The sequence below is a fragment of the Pangasianodon hypophthalmus genome, chromosome 27, assembly GCF_027358585.1.
Source record: "Pangasianodon hypophthalmus isolate fPanHyp1 chromosome 27, fPanHyp1.pri, whole genome shotgun sequence".
Lineage (NCBI taxonomy): Eukaryota > Metazoa > Chordata > Actinopteri > Siluriformes > Pangasiidae > Pangasianodon > Pangasianodon hypophthalmus.
The window spans coordinates 9,896,803-9,918,544 of NC_069736.1; the positions used below are offsets into that span (position 1 = coordinate 9,896,803).

Below are 21,742 nucleotides of genomic sequence, written 5' to 3' on the forward strand. Positions count from 1 at the left end.
GTTACCGTGGGGGAGAGTGTGCGCGGTGACGACGGATATCTTCACGGAAACAGAAAACCAAGAGATCGACATGCCACTCATTACCATGTTATTTTATTATAGTAATATAAGTGCAACTCATACAACTGCATTGTAACTGAGTTATTAAGAAATGTGGTCATATGTTCATTGTTTTCATGAGAAGATTCCAGATGAATGGAGTTCACTTAGCCGGAGGTTAATCTTTTCTGATAGCTCAGAGATTATGAATTATGACACAATGTTGACGTTGTTCAATGCGGATTGCACCACTAAAGCGTGAGCTCTGTCGTGGCCTAGTTTGAAAGTACATGATCACTACGTTCTAGTTAACAAGCTACTAAAAAATTAACAGTTGCACCAGATTGCATGGTTTTCACATAGCCTTAAGTTCTAACTTAATAGTTAAACCTGCCTTCCATTAGGTGTAACGTTCACCATAAATAACTGAAAATACTCAGTGATTCTGTTTAACATGAACAGTGCTCCCATACAAAGAGCAAACAGAGCATTTGCATCCATAAATCCATTTTGTTTGCAACCATCTGATAGTTTATATTCACTGGACAAGGGCACCTTATAAACAGAGGGATTGTAAGACTACAGATAGGCTATTTTTATATCAGACAGCATAGAGAGCTTTTCCATTGGTAGTGCAAAATGTCATCAAATTGAGATATCGACACACACCACTAAATATTTTTTTAATAAAGTTTACCATTAATATAATAATATACTGTAGTTTAGTGTTTTATTTTTCATTGCTATGGTTTGTTGTTAAATTTGTGCATGAGAGCCTAAGCAGCAGAACAGAACAAGCTCATACTGATATAAAACCATCAGCTGCTACTTTATTGTAAAGCGCAATCCTTATTTATTTTCTTAATTTTATCTATGGTTAAAATGTAACTAATCTGAAGTATATTACACTGAAAAAACATGAACACTACCCACTTCCATGTGTCTCCACATGTCTCGAGCATGGAGAAAGTGGTTCCTGTTTATGTCAGATCGTGTTACTGATTGAATGCAGATGGTGAAATACAGATTTGTGATCCACACTAAGTGTGATAAGATCAACATAATCAGTTTGTATAAATTCAAACACTTGAAGTGATTGAAGTATTTTGTTCAATTTCATATGAATTGTCATAGGTATGAACCCTGGTATGAACGTGGTATGAAAGGTATGAACCCTGACCCTGTCCCAAACCTACTTTTGTTCAAGTTTCATATGTTGTATAAGTTGTGTGCAAGAAAGAGTAATTAAAGTATTATTTTAGTCATACTGAGTCTTTTCTTGCTAATTACGAACACATCTCAGGAAAATGTTCACATTTTTTTCTTGAAGGTTTTCTCTCATTTCCACTGCCTTTGTACCTTTAGACTCTCTGTATAAATAACATAGTTAGCTAATTCATCGACTTCATTTATCAGCTATGCTCGGTGTCCATATTTCCCAGTTGCCTAGCAACAGTGTTCCTACAATTTTAACATCTTGTACGGCGAGCCAGTCTATTTTGTGTTTACCTCCAATTTGAATGCACCAATACCATCAAATTGCTTCAATTGAAAAGAGCATTAAAAGTCTGTAATATTGAAGTCTGTAGATCGAAATGTCTTAAGACTGAATCCTTTTTTTCTGTCTCTCATTACACAAACCTTTACAGATGTAAATGGCAATTATAGGTACAGCATCTTAAATAAATCTTGTATACACACCATACCACGACACCATGAGAGAGTCCAATACAATATTTAAAAGAAAAAGCTCATAATGAAATCCATGTTAACCTTTATAAAAAATGGATCTTTTTGTATTTGTTGACCAACTTAATGTTTTCCCATTGTCATTAAAACCATCAGTGACTTGTTGTGATGTGTTGTGAGGTTCAGATACAATTAGACAATTGATATGACAGCTATAAATCCAGGATAGATTCATAACTATTGTAAAATCATTTTGTTCTGCACTGTTTTTGCAGAGCACTTGTATTTGTGTATTTTGTTTAATGTGTTACACTTGTTTGCTCTCAGCCCATATAGCTCAGAAAATAGCTGCGCTACAATGCTAAAAAGCTATAAAACTCCTGCGCCCTTTTCCACTCCCTGTAGATTAATGTCATAGTGTGATATCACTTAACTTATCCATTATTGCTATTTTAGTTCCATTAATATTTGAGATTTATGCACTTTTGCCTTGGAAGCAAACTTATGTTAAATTAATAGAATGGCAAGCTAGTTAACTGGCTAACTGGTTTATTTGGCTATTTCCATCACCGGAATTTATTCTCCTAGTGAAGTTAGTGTTTTTCTGACACTGAAGATTATTATAGTTTATTCCACAGCACTGCTGAGGTCTTCATTTTGATTGGTCAGAAGATGTTGATTAATTTCTATACCAGAAGCTCTGAGAGTAGTGCCAGCTGTAATTCTGGGAGGTGGTGGTGGGAGCACAGTGGTTAAGACCTTGGATTTCTGATCAGAAGGTCGTGAGTTCAAAATCTCACAACTGCCAAGCTGCCACTGCTGGGCCCTTGAGCAAGGCCCTTATCCCTCAACTGCACAGTTGGATAAATGATGGATAAATGCTCTGGATAAGGGCACCTGCCAAAATGCCATCACTGTAAATGTAAATTGATAATTCAATAATCAATAATCGTCTGCCATACAAGTCCCTGTGAATTAGCTGTTAGCTGTTAGTACTGTTAGTCACAGGGACTTGTACGGCAGACAATCTACATAGTCTAATACGAATAATAAATGGGTAAAAATGTACTTTTATTAAACATAGAAAAAAGCATAATCATTGTTATGGTGAAATTTGTTGTAAGGAAATGTTTATTTAACATTTATGGAAGGAGTCTCCAGTGTCAGTGCTTTGTAGGAAATTTTCCGCCACAGGAAAGTTTTCAGAACAGAGGAGTTTGTCTTTCTGGTTCTCAGTAACACTGAAAAAACATATTAGAGTGAAATTTACTCAAAAAAGTGTGGTAACAATTTCCCCAAAAATCTTATTTCTCAAAAAAAAAAAAAAAAAAAAAAACATTTTACTCAAACTTGAGTTATATGAACTAAATAAGTCTTAACACTGTAATAAATACACATAATCTAAACAATATCATTATAGCCTAATAATCATGAACACTTCCAATCAATAAGCAAACACATTCACTTCAGCCTTCATATTGCCTGCCAAGATGGCTAGCGAAATTGTGTACGCATGCACACCATGCACCTGACTGAGAAACACAAAGAGGGTGGACCAAGAAAACTTTCCTGAAACATATGATCTTTCAAAACATTTCATAATATGATAGCCTTAGGCCTTAAAGCTGACACAAAACAAGAAATATAGAAAACAACCCAACCACACCTCTCAAAATGATATCAGTTTAAAGATCTGTGAACGTGTATGCAAATCGAGTTCAGAAACCACGCCCCCAACTGGGTATGGCACTGGTTCAACAGTACTTCAGTAAACAGTAATTCTTTTTTTCTAGTTTTGTGAGCACTTGCAAAATAATAGTAAATTTAATTGAGTAAAGTAAGTAAAATATACACATTGGGGTTTAGCCACATATTTACATGAATTAATTTCGTAAAGAACTTAAAGCAAATTTAGTAATTCTAATAACGGTTTTTGTGTAAAAATCACAGATTTGTTTTTTGTCATTTTTACTGAACCACTGAATCATTTTTTTCAGTGATGACAAGCTGTGTTTTTCTGTCTCGTTAACATTGAGAGAGGAAAGAAAGTGAGCCTGGTGTGCGAACAACTGTTAATATGTGTTAGATATAAGTTGTAACAGGAACTAAGTTGTCGCACAAATGTTCCCATTAAATGTACCTAAAAAAGGATACAAAGCATGATGTGTTGTTATGAATAAATAAAAAGAATTCCTGTGGAATCAGAGGAATAAAACCCTTTGAGCCATTCTGTTATATGAAAGTAACTGCACCACCCAGTTGTGGATTATTTTCCTGTAAGCGCATGTCCCATCATGCTTTATTCCTGACCCAGAAAATTCTAATAAAAGACTGACTTCTAATGATGGTAGACTGACTTTGTTCCATAGAAACAAACAGACAGTTGAAGACAAGTGCTATCTGAAAAGCCTTTTTGTTTGAAATCTAAGATAAGAAATACGTAGGGTATAAATTTGTCTAGTCAACCTTAACCAACCTCTTACCGCAACCCACCACCATCCATGAAGATCTTTTATAATTTAACCACTGATGAGATCAGCAGATCTTGCAGTACAGCAGGACAGTATTTCTAATCAGAAATAATAAAATCTGTCCTCAAAGCCTTAAAAGGACCTTCAGGATGCATAGCACAGCTGGGACTCCAACTTTAATTACAAACATATTCTCCTGATTGCAAATTTGTTCACATGGAAAGGTATGAGTTAGTGGCAGTGTTAGCAAGCCCAGCTTTTTAAATCAATAATAATTTGTATGAAACCCAGTCGAGCTGCTTTCTCTGATTATAGTTCCTATAAATTCTTATTAGTACAGATAAGCAGTACTGCTGTGTGTTTGGATTTCGAACTCAAATCTTATAGGACAACTACATGTTTTGTATATGTGGATGTGTGTATACAGTATATATGTGTGTGTGTGTGTGTGTGTGTATAACATGTAGGGTTGTCTCATGAACCCCAGTCATTTCTTTCCTTCCCAGTATATAACACCCTTAAATTCAAACCCAACTCTCTGTTCAGTCATACCATTAATAGCATTAAGCACACATTAACATGGCACATGCTCAGAGTGTTGTGAAACCAGAGTAAGGAGTAACCGGAGAGTTAAATTTGTCACTCTTGACTGTTATGCCACCTCTGTCCTGGCCGTGCTCACGGTGCCAATGTTTGCCCGCTGGTTTCCCTCTGCTGCCCGGAGTGAGAGCTCCAACTAAACACATGCAGATTTATGCGCAGGCAAAGGCGGGGCTCGGCATGTTTTGATGGAAAAGATCTATGAGAACGGCTCGCTCATATGCTGCTAGTCACTCCCTCCCTCTCGCTCTCGCTCTCTCGCTCCCTTTCTTTCCATCTCACCCCCCTCGCCTGCTCCCTCTTTTCTCTTCTCTAACAGCCTCACTTTAATATGTATGCAAATGTGCCTGTCCTCCATCCCCTTAATTGTCTGGCTTCCAGCAGTCAGTGTGTGTCTGTGTGTGTGTGTGTGTGTGCACGCCTAGGAGAAAAAAAGGAGTGTGTGTGCTGTTTGTATTTTGCAGTGCCTCGCTTTTTCCCTCTAGCCTCCACCAGCGGCTTTGGCGTGCCCATGGCGCAGCTCGGCTTTGATGAGCGTTGCCAGTCAGACCCAAAAACGACCTTTAATGATTATGCACCGTTTAATGAACACTCCCCAAAACACTTCCTGAATTCATTCAGAATCCACTGCCAGGTGATGTAAAAGTGCTGTCAGTGAACGTCGTTATCACCGTTGTTAATACTAACTGAAAGACGTGGGATCTTTTAGATAATGATGTGATGGCAGCAGTAGTGAGGTGTCAGTTCATTAATGCCATTAGTCCTTAAAGGCTCATATTAAAGGGCTTGTCCTTAAAACTATACATAACATTACCTTAAGTTTCCTATTATCACTGCAGTGATAACAGGAATGTACCCATCTGATATTAATATTCATATCAGCTAACAGAGATCTATGAGTTGAGATTTTCTTAATTCTATGCAAATTAGGCATGACATGGTAAAGCAACGAATCCTAACTACTGCCTCAAATGATTCCTCAGACAAATCCTGTGGACTGTGTGGTCCGACATTTCTTGAGTTCCCCACTCACAACTTTACGGTCTACCTGCAATTAGTTCCCATTTACTGTTTGACTCAAAAAAAAAAAATGGAAGAAAAACTTATCACCATGGTTTCGTCTTATCCTGTCATATACAATTCTCATTAAATGTGTATGGAGACATTATAAAGAAAAATAAAGCATGGAAGGAAGTAACAGAGATGCCTGTGTTGGTGCCTCTGGTGAGTGTATGTACATAGCTAGTACAATTATCTTGCTTTGCTTATCTGCTAACAAAGCTAGTACAAAGCCTAGTCATAACATATGCCTTTACTTATGGAACTAAAAAATGCTGGATAGGCCCCGCCCACAATCTCCACGCCCATAAGAGACACACTACAAGTGACTTATCACTTGCTAGTGTGAACGTGGGATAATTTGTTATCGGATTTGTGGATTTGACACACATGTATTTTCCAAGCCAATCCCCTGATGTTTTTAACGCTGTGTCATGTTAAGTGACACAACACAGATCTTACACGTATTAAAACATGCCCTAGTCACAGCTGTAATGAGCAACAGAAGCTTGCACAACGTCAGCTTGGTTACTGTGAACTTATCTGCCAGAACTGTCAGCAAAACTTTACACGTTAAACTCAAGATTTTCTGCAAAAAATGCAATTTAGTAGTAAAGCAGTCAATGTAAGAATCTAAAAAAAGTCACTTTTTTCAGGTGAAAGCTCTGACAAGGACATCATGTGGGCATTACAGCAGCTGGCTGTGTGTTTACTATTTATTACTGTATAACTACTTTTATTAGCATGTCACAGTCCTTACTGTGTTTGAGTGGATCAAACTGATGTGACATCATCATCATACCCATTTTTATAACATTGCACTTTGACTTGGATCATGTGATCTCAAAGCAACTCAGATTGTCCCAAGTTACTTAAAATAGCCTAAAGTTTTGGTTAAAGTACATTAAAGTACAAAAAGACAATATAAATGATCTTTATTAATACAACTCAAGGCATGATATTAATTAACAAAATGAGTTAACAAGATACTTTAATATAACCATTATTAGTGGATATTCATATATAACTCAGTTGGCTGGTAATATATAGTATATTTTTCATTATTTCCTGATGCACTAAAGATTAATGCATACATTCATTCATTATTATGAAAGCTCTTTATTTCTTTTTTCCTGGCGTTTGTGAAAATCTGACGTTTCTGGCAGCATGTTCTTATGAGTTAATAACAAAATGCTCGTATACAAACAGCTCTTATTACCACTGAACGTTTACATGGAGGGACTCACTGCAAGAGTAACAGAATGCAGTGTAACTAAAACCAATAATTAATGAAGCTTCAAAAACAAATTTATTAATTAATGATTAAAAAAAGGTACAATCTATGCTGGCCCCTGTCTCTTCAGGTCCCTTGCAATTGTCTGTACCTTCCACCCACCTTACAGTGATCTGGACAGGCATAAGACCAGTGTGTAAACTACAGTTCCAGCGAAACTAACAAGTGCTAGACACTACAGTAAATACACAGGACCGTGTAGGTAATGCCACAGTACACACGGAACTGGAGCAGTGTGCAGAGCTGAGTAAACTTACTGAGCAAATAGCATGGCAGTGTATGCTAGTATTCCTAAGTAGGCGCTAGTAAAGCATCATGAACATGTTTCACATCAAGCAGCTTTCTAAAAACGATGGGTCGCTTTGTGGAGGGTGGCATAGTGGTGCAGTGGGTCCTAAGTTTGATCCTGAGCTCAGGTTACTGTCTATGTGGAGTTTTGCACGTTCTCCTCGTGTCCACGTGAGTTTCCTCTGGGTTCTCTGATTTCCTCCCACTGTCCAAAAACATGCAGATAAGTGGATTGGCTACACTAAATTGCCTCAAGGTGTGAATATGTGTGTGAGTGTGTATGTGCACGGTGCATTGTGTTGGACTAGCGTCCCATCCAGTGTGAATATTCCCGCCAGTGTTCCAGGGATAGGCTCCGGACACACCAGGACCAGGATAAAGCGTTCACTGAAGATGAACGAATGAATGCTTTGTGGAGTTTGACCTCCAGATGATAGCATCATATAGGTTCATAACTGACTTCCTTACAGCCTAATAGGCACCAAAGTTATAATATGGCCAAAAATGAAACTTGCATAGTTTTCCTTTTAACCAAAATGTAATGCATTATTCATGACATGTTGAGTGTCTGAAATTTACTTCAGTTTTGCACTCGGGCTACATGGCTAATGTGGCTAAAGAGTAATGGAGGCTTATAGCCACTAGTTTTCATTATACACTTACTTCAAAATAAAATAATACAGTTAATATAATCACATAATCAGTACATAAGCTCTGGCTTTTAAATGTTTGTGCCTCTCTCCTGCTGGAGTCTGCTGACTCATTTTGTTCATGTTTATAATGCCATGCTGTGTCACAAACCACATCAGTAAGTGACATACAGAACACTTGTATGAAGCAGTTGAGTGACTGTGTGATAATTTTGACATGCTGAACTTTACACGATACCCTTACTTGTTAGCTACGTTATCCTAAGAGCACAACTAAAGAAAACTTCTGACACCAAACGCATCCTGGTGGATCAACTACAGTACATTTAAGGAGAGGAGGAGCTTGTCTAAATTAAATTTTTCACCGAACTGTTCCTTTAAATGAGCACTGATCACTGATGAATAGTTTCTACCAGTGTCTCTGTGGGTCCTGCCTACACGAGCATTACTCGGCACAAATTAATATTTGACAACTTCCAAAAACCTGTCACTGCTCTAGTCATGTTTGTTTTGGCCTATTGGATATTTGAGGTTGACTCACGGACTCAATTTCCCGCTGAGCGGGGACTTAATTCCCGGGAGCTTACCACATGTCAGGCTAAAAAAGTGCTTACACACGCTTGATCATTTATTCAGCAATTAAGGGATGGTAGAGTCATTGTAGGATGTTAAAACATGCTAATATGTGACCAGAATGTAACCGAGGACAAAAAAAAAACAAAACAAAAAAAAACTAGGTGGTCACATGGTACACAATTAATAGAGTAGAGATAAGTGTAGGTGTAATTGTTCGTATTTGTGTGTATGTGCAGAAAATGCCTCTTTACATGCAGCCAAAGTGAGTGTGAGAGAGCATCCTTCTGTGTGTGTGTGTGTGTGTGTGTGTGTGTGTTAACGGACAGGGGAAAGGGGGAAGGGGGCAGGGGTTACATTCTGACAGCTGCTTGGTTTGTGCAGAATTTGTGCTCTTAAACACAGACTAAAATGTGCGTCATTGTAAGATTTTTTATTTTGCTGCAATAATAACAACTTTAATAACGCTGACATGTCCAAGACACATACTCAGGCTATCTGTGATGTATTTACTATGAAAAGTAAAATTAGTTGAGTGCCTACATATATACATACAACCTAATCAGTTTCACGCACATACACACAAGCTGAAATGCACAAAATCACAACTCTTTAAAAGGGTTAACAAATAGGCGCTTGGAATATAATAATTAAAAGACACGACAATGCAGCTATTGTCTCTTTACTACTCTCTTTATATTGAAGGAAATGAGAAAGCCTTGAAATTCAGCAGCTTCATAGGCGAGGTTCTTCACTCTGTCTGTTTGCAGTGTATTCAGCCAAGCATTGCATTCACCAGCAGTAGACAGACATTTATGCTATAGCGTTTATGTGTATTCATTTGGTAGACACTTTTGTCTAAAGTGACTTAAAACCAAAGCGGATTTCAATTAAAGTATAAAGCTGTTGACACAATGACATTGAAGTGCTGCCAGACTAAGTTACCACCAATTGACCAGAAACAAAATATAGGTGGAGGAAGAAGTCAGAGAACCACAACTAAACACAAAGGCACCCAGACTGACACTGAGACACTGAGTCATAATTAAATACGAGAGTCAGGGTAAGTGCTAACGCTCGGTGTTATAAACGCTAGTCACTCACCCTCATTCAAACTATAAATGATGCAGTCTTATGGAACAAAGAGGATTAAAAACTAAGTAGGGCAACAAAATAATACATGGCACACATGATATGGTCCTTTTATTCAAAAAACTTTCTCAAACTTATACATAGAAGATATCAGTCTGTTAGCAGGCCTGTATGTCACCAAACTAGACTTCTAATGGATAAATTGTGTGACATGGCAAAAAAGTCTTCACACAGGAGAAAAGGCAAACTAGTGGTCTGCGATTTACTCTCCACATCTATGCCTATTCAGACACTCCTCCTTTCCTCTGGTAAACTGGTGCTGCATAGCCTGAATTTACATATCAGAACATGATTGGCTTTTATATTTAATGATGCAATACCACAGTTTCTTAAATGTATATGGCAAAACATTGCAGCAACAATTTTCCCATCCCACATCAATTCACCTGAAATGATTTAATCTTTAAAACACAATTTTTTTATATAAACTTTAGGGTGTCTTTAAGATTAAATCATAACCTCAACTGTTATGGTAAGTATTAAAAAATATAAAACAGTACATTTTCAGCAAATCTAATACTTCTTTCTTATTCTTTATACTATACATGGCTTTTCTTTTCTCTGCACTGTCAAAGACAATGGATTTAAACCTGTATTTTAGACAGAAATTCATTATCAGCAATGTCTTTTATCCAAATGATTTAGAATACAATCCAGCTAGCAGAGGATTAAGAGCCCAAAAACAGCCCTCTGGCAATATTGGGATTTGAACTCTCCACTTTCTGGTCTCTAGCAGAGAAACTTAACCATGTAGCTGCCAGTAGCATAATATTTGGTACATTATCCTCTGAAAGTAGGTACTAATGCTCATTTATTGGTCAGTTCTACACAAGCTGATATATTTTGTATTGATTTATTTTAGAAGACTAATCGTTTGAATTTAATGAGTCTGATCTAAATGTCAGTTTTATACATACATCAAACATTTTATGGATGATGAAAAATGTTTCTGATTTTAACACTGTGTATCCGGTTTGGGGTGTGTGGGTGAAACACTGATTCATAAAAACGCTAATTGGTTCAGTAAATCTGATGGTGCAGACACAGTATGGCCACCTGAGGTGTTTTGTGGACACCTGAGCCTTACACCCTTATGTGAGCCTTCCCCAAACTGTTGCCACAAAGTTGGAAGCAAACACTCGTCTAGAATGCCTTTGTATTCTGTAGCATTACAATTTCTCTACACACATATTCCCACCTCATGCCCAGTCTTCCCAGGATAGGCTCCGGATCGAACGCGACCCTGTCCAGGATAAATCTGTTTCTAAAAGTGAGTGAGTGAGTGAGGAGCACATGTCATTTTCCACCTTGTATACCATGAGAAATGAATACTATATAACTGATGATGGATTATCAGTACTCTGTGCTGTGAGTAACTCCCTGAGCAGCTATCGCTGGATGTACCAGAGGTTTGTGGAGCTGGAGTTTGTTGGACATGTCCCTCTCAGATCTTTTGGACTCCCAGAGCAGCGTGATCGAGTTAAGATTGGATGACCGGGCAGACCTTTCCATTACACACAGCACTGCCTCCTTCCTCTTCAAATACCTTGACGGTGTCTTTTAGGTCACTGAAAATCTAATTTGTGAAAAAGTACAGCCAGTGTACATGTACATTAACATAATGACCTTGCCACAGAGCAAAAAAGTTTAAAACATTTAAATACGTGTTTATATAAGTGTAGGGAAAAGGTTACACATGACTCTCTCTCGTAGATTTTCGTTACATTAATATATGTAATTATGTATAATGTATTATAAAGGCTTATATATAAACTACCTGTCACTACAAGAATTATATTCCAAGAACATTTCGATAAAGGCTTACGATTATTGGTGTTTCTAAGACAAGCGTAAATAGTGAAGTTTATTTCTGAATCAAAGTGTAGTTTATTAAAATGTAGGTACTTAAAACAGGTAGTTTCTACAGTTTTTACTTTGCATTAAAGTTCCTTTGACTAACATTATTTACTGAAATTGACAAATAGACAGATAGACAGATAGACAGACAGACAGACAGATAGATAGATAGATAGATAGATAGATAGATAGATATATGCCATTCAACAAATGTTATTCTTCATAAAGTCCTCATTCACAACTCTGTACATTTTAAACTCTGTTGAAATATTATCCAATGTTCCACCCATATTCCTTTCTAGATGCACTAGACATTATTCCTGCACCTAGTAGTTAAAAATGGGAACTATAGCAAACACTAATAGAGCCCCAGTGGGGCAGTAATCATGCTGCCCCATGCTTAGGTGAGGAGACATGTATAGAACAGTTCAGACAGTTCAGATAGTGCAGACAGTGTTTGTATGATGTACAGAATCATTTCTATTGTAAGACATATTGCAAAGATTGAGAGAGGGAAATGGGGATTATAGAGTGGATATTATCTGTACATCAGAAATGCGTGTGCACCACAGTGAGATTGTTTCCCATGCACACGCTCAGAAAAAAAAAGAAGAAAAATGTTTCTCCCATTTCCCGTGCTGAATTTTTTGGGGCTAGCTTCAGGTCTTGTGTGTTGGTTTTGAAATGTAGCTGGGCCGTGGTTAATGATACTAATATTACTGCATTGGCATCACACACAGGAGTCACACATGGTGTATTAAATGCAGATGCAATTTTACATCAAAACAAGCTTTTAGACTGTATGCTGGATGACTGTATGTTGTCCAGTCTCAACTCCCTATTACAGGGTTACTCAAAAATTCACTAGCCTGTTGCATAAATCAGGTGCACCTCTCTACTTCATTTTGTTTGAGGCTATGTCATTATTAATTTTGTTCTTCTCCACAAAAATGTATGGTCACAAACTACTGCTGACACCTGACAATTACATCATGCTACTAAATATTGCTAAATTACTGAACTCTGGTCTCCAGGTGCAAATATTAGAATTTGCTTTTTATCCTCAGTTCTGAAGTTTGCTAGTTCACAACCACAGACATATTCATTACGGATGATATTATTATTATTATTATTATGGTATGAACACCGGTTAATGCACATGCTATAGTTTCCATCAGTTACTTTGTTAATGTTACTTTGGTGTATCAGTGTTGAGATTCATGTTAAATAGTGTGTTAAATAATGCCAGTTAAGTGAACCTTAACATAAAGATTTACCAGTTTTATTTCAAATAGAAACTGTATCCCAAAATAAGTCGTTTATCAGTTAGAATTTAGGAGAAGCAGTCAACAAGTGAACAAGGCCTATTTGGAAACTTTAAAAAAGTCTCCTGTGTGAAGTGTTTCATGAAGCTAGTTGAGAAAATGCCGAGTGTGTGCAAAGCTTCATCAGGAATACTGTTGAGAATTTTAAATATAAAATAGTTTGTTTAGCAGTTTCTTGGTCACTGCACAATTGCATGAGTTATTTCAAACTGCTAATGTCTTTTATTGTTCCATAAAATAGTAGAAAATAGTAAAAAAAAAAAAAAAAACTCCTTTGTGAATAACATGGTTTATGTTCATAAAAAGTCTTTTCTATTTTTTCACTTGCATCTGTAGAAAGAAATTTAGCGACGTTCCCTACATACTGTATGACAAACAGCTCGGCTACATGAGCTGCAAGAAGCACTCCAAACCATATGCAGCTCCTGTCCTATACATCTGATAAAAGTAAAAGAGAATTTACAGTTAATTTTATACCTTCATAAAAAAGCACTAAGCGTGTTACATTCAGCCCCTTTTCGCTCTGTAAGTGTATTTCCATCTCTCTCTGCTGCTTTCACTTTTTCCTGTGCTGTATTCCAGGAACGAGAGGGAACATCACGAAAGAGAGAAATCTATGAAAAGCCTCCCAAGGGTAGAGGTTGTCTCCTAGGCAACGTGCTGCTGATTGGCTACGCTGGATGAGGCGCGTTCAGTTCTGGTGCGTGTGTGTGTGTGTGTGCGTGTGTGTGTGTGTGTGTGTGTGTGTATGTGTGAGAGAGAGAGCGGGAGAGAGTGCTGATGAACGCAGCATTGATGTGTGCAAAGAAACATGTTGTTAAGAACACACAGCTGTTGCAGATGCAACTGGTTTATGTGTTACTTTGAAAGGAGCACTTTAGCACACAGTAATTCTCAATGACACATGAAGGTTAGTGTGTGAGAAACAGCACACTTTAGGATAATGTGCCATACGGTGATGCACTATTGAATGCAATAACATCTGGACTAATTTCCTTTAAACTTTCATTTCATACAGCACTGCTTGTATGAAACTGGATTGATATTTATTTGGTTACTTAATGCATGGCTAATAACCTGATAATGACCTTTATGTTTGATAAACATACATCCTTATTGCATAGGACTGTTACCTTTACATTGGGTTTATAGTTTTAGCACCTTATGTTATGTATAATAAATTAAGTGCATTGGTGTCTTTGTAGAAAATATTAGGTATTAAACAGGTAAACAAATTAATCAAATATTCTACTAATTACAGACTATAAATGCTTTAACTGGTTAAAAACATGCCACAGTGGACATCTACGAGACCGCTCTAGTCCACTGGTTACTCTGTGCATATTCATTTTGCATTATATACACTAGGGATGTTACAATTACATTATGCAAGAGTTGTACAATTAATCATATTTTAATCATTATCAACCAATTAAACATAATCATCAGCTATAAGTGTCTATTGATTTCCATTCATGTTTTACCTGTTTAGAAATTAAAAACAATTAATGCGTCAATTAAGGAAAAAATCTTATTTTATCTTATTTAATACTTACTTTATATTCAATTAATCATAATGCACCATGTGACAGAAAAGACTTTTTCTGTTTATTTACAACAATGACATGAAGCTCATTAAATTTCAATATCATTACTACAAATATTATAGTAGATTATTGTATAAAAGTATTCTGGTGAGCTGCATGTCTTTAATAATGCCACAAGACTATTTAAACAGGTAATCTACATTGTATTTTATGTTTTTTTTGTGTTAATAAAAAAAGGTTAAGATCAATACTCTTAACAAGTTCCCTGAAAAACATAGCAGTTTCTTCACCCACATAATTTAATACTTAATTTGACATAATTTAATCATAAAATTTAATTGTATGGTTATAATTCCATGAATTTGACATACTGTTGATAATATTATGTATATATATATACACACACACACACATATATATATATATATATATATATATATATATATATATATATATATACACTCTTACAATTATACATTTAAACTACTAGAAGTATACATTAAGCATGATTTTTCACATAATTTTTAATGTAATGTAAATGGTATATACGGTACATAACGTTAAGTTTCTTGAACTGTCAGCACAGTCAAATGTACAAATGCGTGTAGTGTGTAGTGTGTGTGCTGCTGCTTTGTGTATCTGTTGCGATCATGGCTGGTTCATCCAGAGCTGGTTTTTCTGGCTCTGTTGTGAAACACTGCACCAGTGGAATGTGGTTAGGCCGAATTGCTTGAACACTACTTCCGAGAAAGGCAGTTGCTGATTCACCCAAACCAGTTTTTTCAGTTGTGTTGTGAAATAGAACGAAATAGAATAAAATCAGAACCAGCTTTCGCTGTAGCACACTTGAAAGTGGGGTTTAGCCTGAGTTTTACAAACTTGTGTTACACTAGTACTGTAGCAGTGTATCTGCACAGTGAGATTAGGAATTAAAAGTGTTCACTGAAACAAAACCTGTTCTAACCATGGAGCACTGCAGGAAATATCTGATCTCAGATCAGTTACTCAGGCAGCAACTGCCAACGACAACGTAATATAGATCAGTGTTCCTGTTCAGACAGTTTTTGCTTAAATTATGGATTTATTTTTTTAACATCAAATTTTTCAACCAACCACTGAGCCTTAAAATTATACCTTGTAGTTGTTTGCCTAAAAATGAGCTTCTAAAGTGAACTAATTATAGAATATTTAGAGCCTTAAAGTGTGTTTATGTCATTTGTGTTGAAAGAGGAGCTCAGAGTGTGTGAGTAATGCTTTATATCTGTGGTTTTAGAAAAAAATATTGTTTTAAGATCCTTATTGGGACTTGAATTCCTCACTTGCCTTCAAAACAAGGCTTGAGGAAGTTAAATTCCTACCAAGGCCACTTAATCTTTAACCGAGAGCAACACTCTGCTTAATCATCAACTCTCCCCTTCTGATAACAAGAACGAAAAATTCACCTCTGTTCCTGTTAAGTGTTAATATCACTACAGACTCGTTACCCATTTCCCGTACTGAAAACAAAACAATGAGCTCCAGTAAACCCTTCTTCACAGCCCAGTGTCTCTCCAAGACCTCTAATTACTGAAGCATTAGTCAAGTCCGATCGGCAACCTGTCGTCACGTGACTGGAGAGAAAAAGAGAAAACCGTGCAGGTCTTCATTGATGAACAAGGGTTTATCAATCACAAAGAGCTATACTTCCTAGCTGCTCTGGCTGTCTCCGTCTCCCTGGCGATTGGCCACAGTGGAAAAAATGATGACACATATTGATCCATTTGGTTGCGTCTCCCAGGAGACGGGGATCTGATGCCGTCCTCAAAGAGGAACTGACGTGATGAGAACTGCTGCAGCAGTGCCAGGTGGGGGAAAGGTTTTACAGTCACGCAAGGGGGTGCTGAAGTGTGGCAGATGTCCATCATACGAGGCTCCAGCGTGTGTATATGTGAGCATGTATGCGTTTGAGTGGGTGGGTGTAACAGTGTGTGACGGAAGCAAAGACTTGTGTCCACTTGACTGCAGGTCCATGCCATGTTATATGTAAAAAAAATGTTACGATGCACTACCTGCAAATTCAAGCAGAAATGTCCATTCAAAAAAAAAAAAAAAAAAACAGTGTTAAAGCAGGAATAAAGATACTGATGTTACGATGACATGGGTTTTGTCAGATATCTGGTGCTGCAAGATGATTTCAGCTAAACCACATCATGGACCAGTTGCAACAGCAGGTCTTAAATGAGGTTTATTTATACATACTTCTGGAGAAGAGTTACATCTAGGATTGCTTTTAGCTGCACATCCATGTGAATACATAGGTAATGATGGTTGCTAAGCAGTTTGTGTTGCTGATAGCTGCATATTTACTGAAAAGCTAATAGCAAATTTAGCTGTTGAAAAGAATTGAAAAGAAAATGCTTTGACTTGGTGCTCTGATTACTTATATTGCTCTTCCATCTATAAGCCTGCTCAATTTATGACCATAAGCACCACAGCAATGAACTATGTAACTCATCCTAATCTCATTAGAGACTTGTATGAATTTAAATACATGAGGGCAATTTGTTTGGCCGTCACTGAAATTTATATGAATGAGGTCTTACAAATGAAATATTAACCCTTACTCTTTACCTTAACTTTACTAACTTTACTCATAGTAAAAGAGTAATAGAAATTTGCAAAGTGAGAATATACTGATTAACCCATCCATCTATTTTCCATACTGCAGATAAGCAGTATAGAAGGAGGAGTCGCAGTGGAACCTGGAGCCTATCCCAGGCAACTCAGGACGCAAGGTAGGGGACACCCTGGACAGGGTGCCAACCCAATTAAAGGCACAATCGTACATACACTCACACACCCATTCACATCCTACAGGCAATTTGGAAATGCCAGTCAGTCTACAATGCCTGTCTTTGGGCTGGGGGAGGATATGCAAGCCCTGCACGCAAAGGGCAGAGGTGGGATTCGAACCCCCAACCCCGGGAAACAGTGCTAACCACTAGGCCACCATGCCCCCATATACTGACTAATTTTTAAAGCAATTATAATAAAAACAGTATAGAATTTACTTTCAGTTTTATGCCAAGTCTTAAATTTTAATTCAAGACCAGTTTTCACGACAATCTTAAAAGCCTGAACATTATGACTGACTTAGCTTATGATTAGGTATAAAGCTCTCTTGATGTAAGTAGCCCCTGGTCTCTACTTTTTTCAGTGTAAATCATCATGATTCTGAGAGATGATATGAGAGTTTTTCAGGCAAATTACAACAAATCTGCTTCAAATGATGACCATGAAAAATCGTGTGTACAAAAATTGTGTATACTGCCTTATATATATATATATATAAGTGCACATGTTTATACACAGTATATATGTGGGTATAAAAATCTTTACATATGAAAATTAATATATGAAATTCTTCAGAATGAATGCTTTAGCTATTGACCTAAATGGTACAATCTGTTTGAAATGGACAGATTGCAGATGGCAGTATGCCATCATTCTGCTACCAAACACATAAATGTGTGTTGTTATGTATGTTGAGCTCTGCGTGTATGAGAGTTACCACCGTCACGCTTCTCTAGAACATACTGCGTGTGGCTGCTAGACACAGGACTCAGTGAACTCATTCACCCCATCTGACAAACACACTCAACACACTCAGCTCACCCAGTGGGTTCAATCTGGACGCAATGGACTCAGTGTTTAGTTGTCAGACAGTCTAAGAGATTACACATCATGTGTAAACTGTCACTAAATGACAAAATATAATAGTTACACTAATATTAACTAAAGCTAGCTGTCATGGTTATGATAAAAATCGGCACTGAACTACATTACCCATCAGCCCCAGCATGTCGCATGACCATGTCACATGTCCCACTGATCACCCACACCTGTTTTATGTTAACCCTAATCAGCACCCCTATTTACGTCCTGGTCTCTGTATGTTTCATTGTCAAGCTTTTGTTGTTGTTGTTGTGCATATGTGGCATTGTGTGTTCCACAGCCTGGATCATAATCTGCCTGTTTTTGCCTTGTAGCCATTGTTTATGTTTATAGTTCTTGTTTTCACTGTTTTGGTTGTTTGTGTGGCACCTTGTACAGTAAAATCTGCACTTGCATCCGCTATCTCTACAAAATCCATGACAGAAAGCTTGACTGAAACATGGATGCAACAGACTTTTTCACCATAGCAGCAATAGGGGAAGGGAGCCTGGGTCAAGGCCACTCAGGAATGGCTCAATGCCATGCGCCCCTTCAGGAAATTTTTTTTGGGGGGGGGGGCGCGCTCAGACCCCTTGCTCTGCAGAGAACGATGCTCCACCTCATTGCTCCACTGAGGACATCACTCTGCCTCCTTGCTCCGCTGAGGACGTCGCTCTGCCTCCTTGCTCCACTGAGGACGTCGCTCTGCCTCCTTGCTCCACTGAGGACGTCGCTCTGCCTCCTCGCTCCGCTGAGGACGTCGCTCTGCCTCCTCGCTCCGCTGAGGACGTCGCTCTGCCTCCTCGCTCCGCTGAGGACGTCGCTCTGCCTCCTCGCTCCGCTGAGGACGCCGCTCTGCCTACTCGCTCCGCTGAGGACGCCGCTCTGCCTCCTCGCTCCGCTGAGGACGCCGCTCTGCCTCCTCGCTCCGCTGAGGACGTCGCTCAACCTTCCTATCCTGCTGAGGATGTCGCTCTGCCGCCTTGCTCCACTGAGAATGTCACTATACCTTCCTATCCTGCCAGAGGTGTCGCTCCACCTCCCTGCTCTGCCGAGGACACCCCTCCTCCCCTCTCTGGCTCTTCCGGGGACGCCGCTCCTCCCTTCCTTGGCTCTGCCGAGGATCCCGCTCCTCCTCTCTGGCTCTGCCGAGGACGCCGCTCCTCCCTTCCTTGGCTCTGCCGGGGATCCCGCTCCTCCCCTCTAGCTTCCTGGTGGACATCACTCCCCCCTCTGGCTCCGCCTTGAACTTCGTTCCCCTGCTGGCTTCACGGTGGCTGTCGCTCTGCGCTTGTGCTTCACCTTGGATGTCGTGCCACCCCTCAGCCACGTGGAGGAGATCGCTGCACTTCATTGCCTGGACCTTGCATCTTCTGCCGGCTCCGCGATCTGTAGTGCTCCTAAGAACCCTGATCAGCTGGGGAACATCTCGTCTGGCTGTCTAGGACCCCCTCTCAAACTTGTTTTGCACGTGGGGAGCAGCACATTAAAGGAGGGGTTCTGTCATGGTTATGACGAAATCGGCACTGAACTACATTACACATAACCATGTCACGTGTCCCACTGATAATCCACACCTGTTTTGTGTTATCCCTAATCAGCACCCCTATTTATGTCCCGGTCTCTGCATGTTTCATTGTCAAGCTTTTGTCATTGTTGTGCATATGTGGGATTGTGTATTCCATAGCCTTGATCATAATCTACCTCTTTTTGCCTTGTAGCCATTGTTTATGTTTACAATTCTTATTTTCACTGTCGTCGTGCACCTTCTACAATAAAATCTACACTTGCGTCCTCTGACCCTTCAAAACCTGTGACACTAGCAAACTTGGTTAATGAAAGTTGGTTTTGATTAATTCATTTAATTGAATTTCTTTAGAGGGCGGCACAGTAGTGTTGCCACCTCACAGCTCCAGGGTTCAATCCCGAGCTCGGGTTATTGTCTGTTTGGAGTTTCTGTGTACATTCTCTCCATTCCTCTAAGTTCTCTGGTTTCCTTACGTCTCTCAAAAACACACCAGTAGGGGGTTGGGCTATGCTAAATTGCCCCATTGCCTCAGTGCGTGAATGTGTCTGCCATGGACTCGTGTCCAATTAACGGTGTATTCCCACCTCACTTTTTATATGTATATATATATATATATATAATTACGGCACTGTGCATTTGCATTTATTCATTTGGAAACACTCTTATCCACAGCAACTTACCAAACATGCAAAGATCTGAAAGAGCTGTTTGAAGCATATAAAGTATCTGTAAAGATTCATACCCAGTAAAACTAGAGACTAATGGTGGTTTGTAGAACAATTTTATTCGACTTCAAACCTAGATTATGCATAAACAATAAATATAAAAATGCTCAGAAAACTAATACAAAGACAGTTAATACAGATGTAATGTGCAGACAACAGCAATGTGTTACTAACTGAAGAGCGAGTCTTCATACATTTTCTGAAGGAATGGAGAAACAGATCTGTGCAGAGTAGGAGGAGAAGCTCATTTCAACACTGAGGCTGTGTTTTAATTACTTTTCTTACTAACTTGTGTGTTTCTCCAATACTGCTATCAAACAAAGTAGCTAGTTAGCCAGTAGATGGAAAACATTTAAAACTTGTGCTAAAATGTAATAATCTGTCTAGCTCTTTGTAAATAAATCTAACTCCAGGCTAGTTTTTAATCCTTTCCAGTGTCTGTAACTTGTAAAAAGCAAAAGTCAGTTCAATATCTCTCTCTCTCTCTCTCTCTCTCATATGCAGTTCTCTGAACTTTCTTCTCCACAGCCTCTCTAAATAATGCAATATCTATATTTGCAATTACTAACTGCCATTTTGCTTCTTTTTGCTCAAAAAATTGGTTTATTGGTTCATGCAAGTGATGAAGAACAGACCTGGACTTCATGTGCTGACACACTGCTCTAGTTCCAAAACTTTCACATGGGATCCAATCTGATTGAGTCCAATAGTTGCCAGTTTGAACAGTTGAGCCTTTCTATTCGTGCTTGAGGCTTTTCTTTCACTATTTCACAATATATGAACATTAGTGACTCAGTAGTCTCAATAACTGGGTTTTGGCCAAAACTGCAGACTCATCTGAAGAAACATTTGGGGTCTTTGTGAAAAATTGTGTTTCATGTTGCTTCTGATATGACAGATTTAAACTCACATAAATAAAAATTAGTTATGTCCTAACACTTCTGAGCCAACTAATCAGATGATAAACAGCTCTTTCTGAGTTGAAGTGGGTGTATGAGAGCAGGGGAACACTAAAATGTGCCGGACATGTGGTTCTCCAGGACCAGGGTTGGGCCATAATCAATCAGCCAATTAGGGACGCTGACTACATATACAGAAGAATATTAGTTTACACCATTTTTAATGCTATGAGGTTGAAATGTGTGTAGATTCAGTGAACGTCACAAATGTTGGCAACACCATTTTGGGACCAGAAATATCAACTATACCATCTGCAACAGTGCAGTCAAAGTAGGCTAATATTTCAACATTG

General features: G+C 38.5%; 1 protein-coding gene across 2 annotated transcripts in view; it reads left to right on the forward strand.

The window, feature by feature from the left end:
* LOC128317598 (proline-rich protein 36-like) overlaps window positions 1-20,316 on the forward strand; it is an 81,562-nt gene extending 61,246 nt beyond the window's left edge. Inside the window, exons 3-4 of one of the 2 annotated variants that reach the window (XM_053230421.1) lie at window positions 13,580-13,697; window positions 17,252-20,316. In XM_053230421.1, the coding sequence (XP_053086396.1) occupies window positions 18,775-19,485 (711 nt within the window). In that variant the 5' untranslated portion in view covers window positions 13,580-13,697; window positions 17,252-18,774 and the 3' untranslated portion in view covers window positions 19,486-20,316. Of the gene's footprint in view, window positions 1-11,721; window positions 13,698-17,251 lie in introns of those variants that run through there. The other variant, XM_053230420.1, reaches the window with a different exon arrangement.
* The last annotated feature ends 1,426 nt before the right edge of the window (window positions 20,317-21,742 follow it).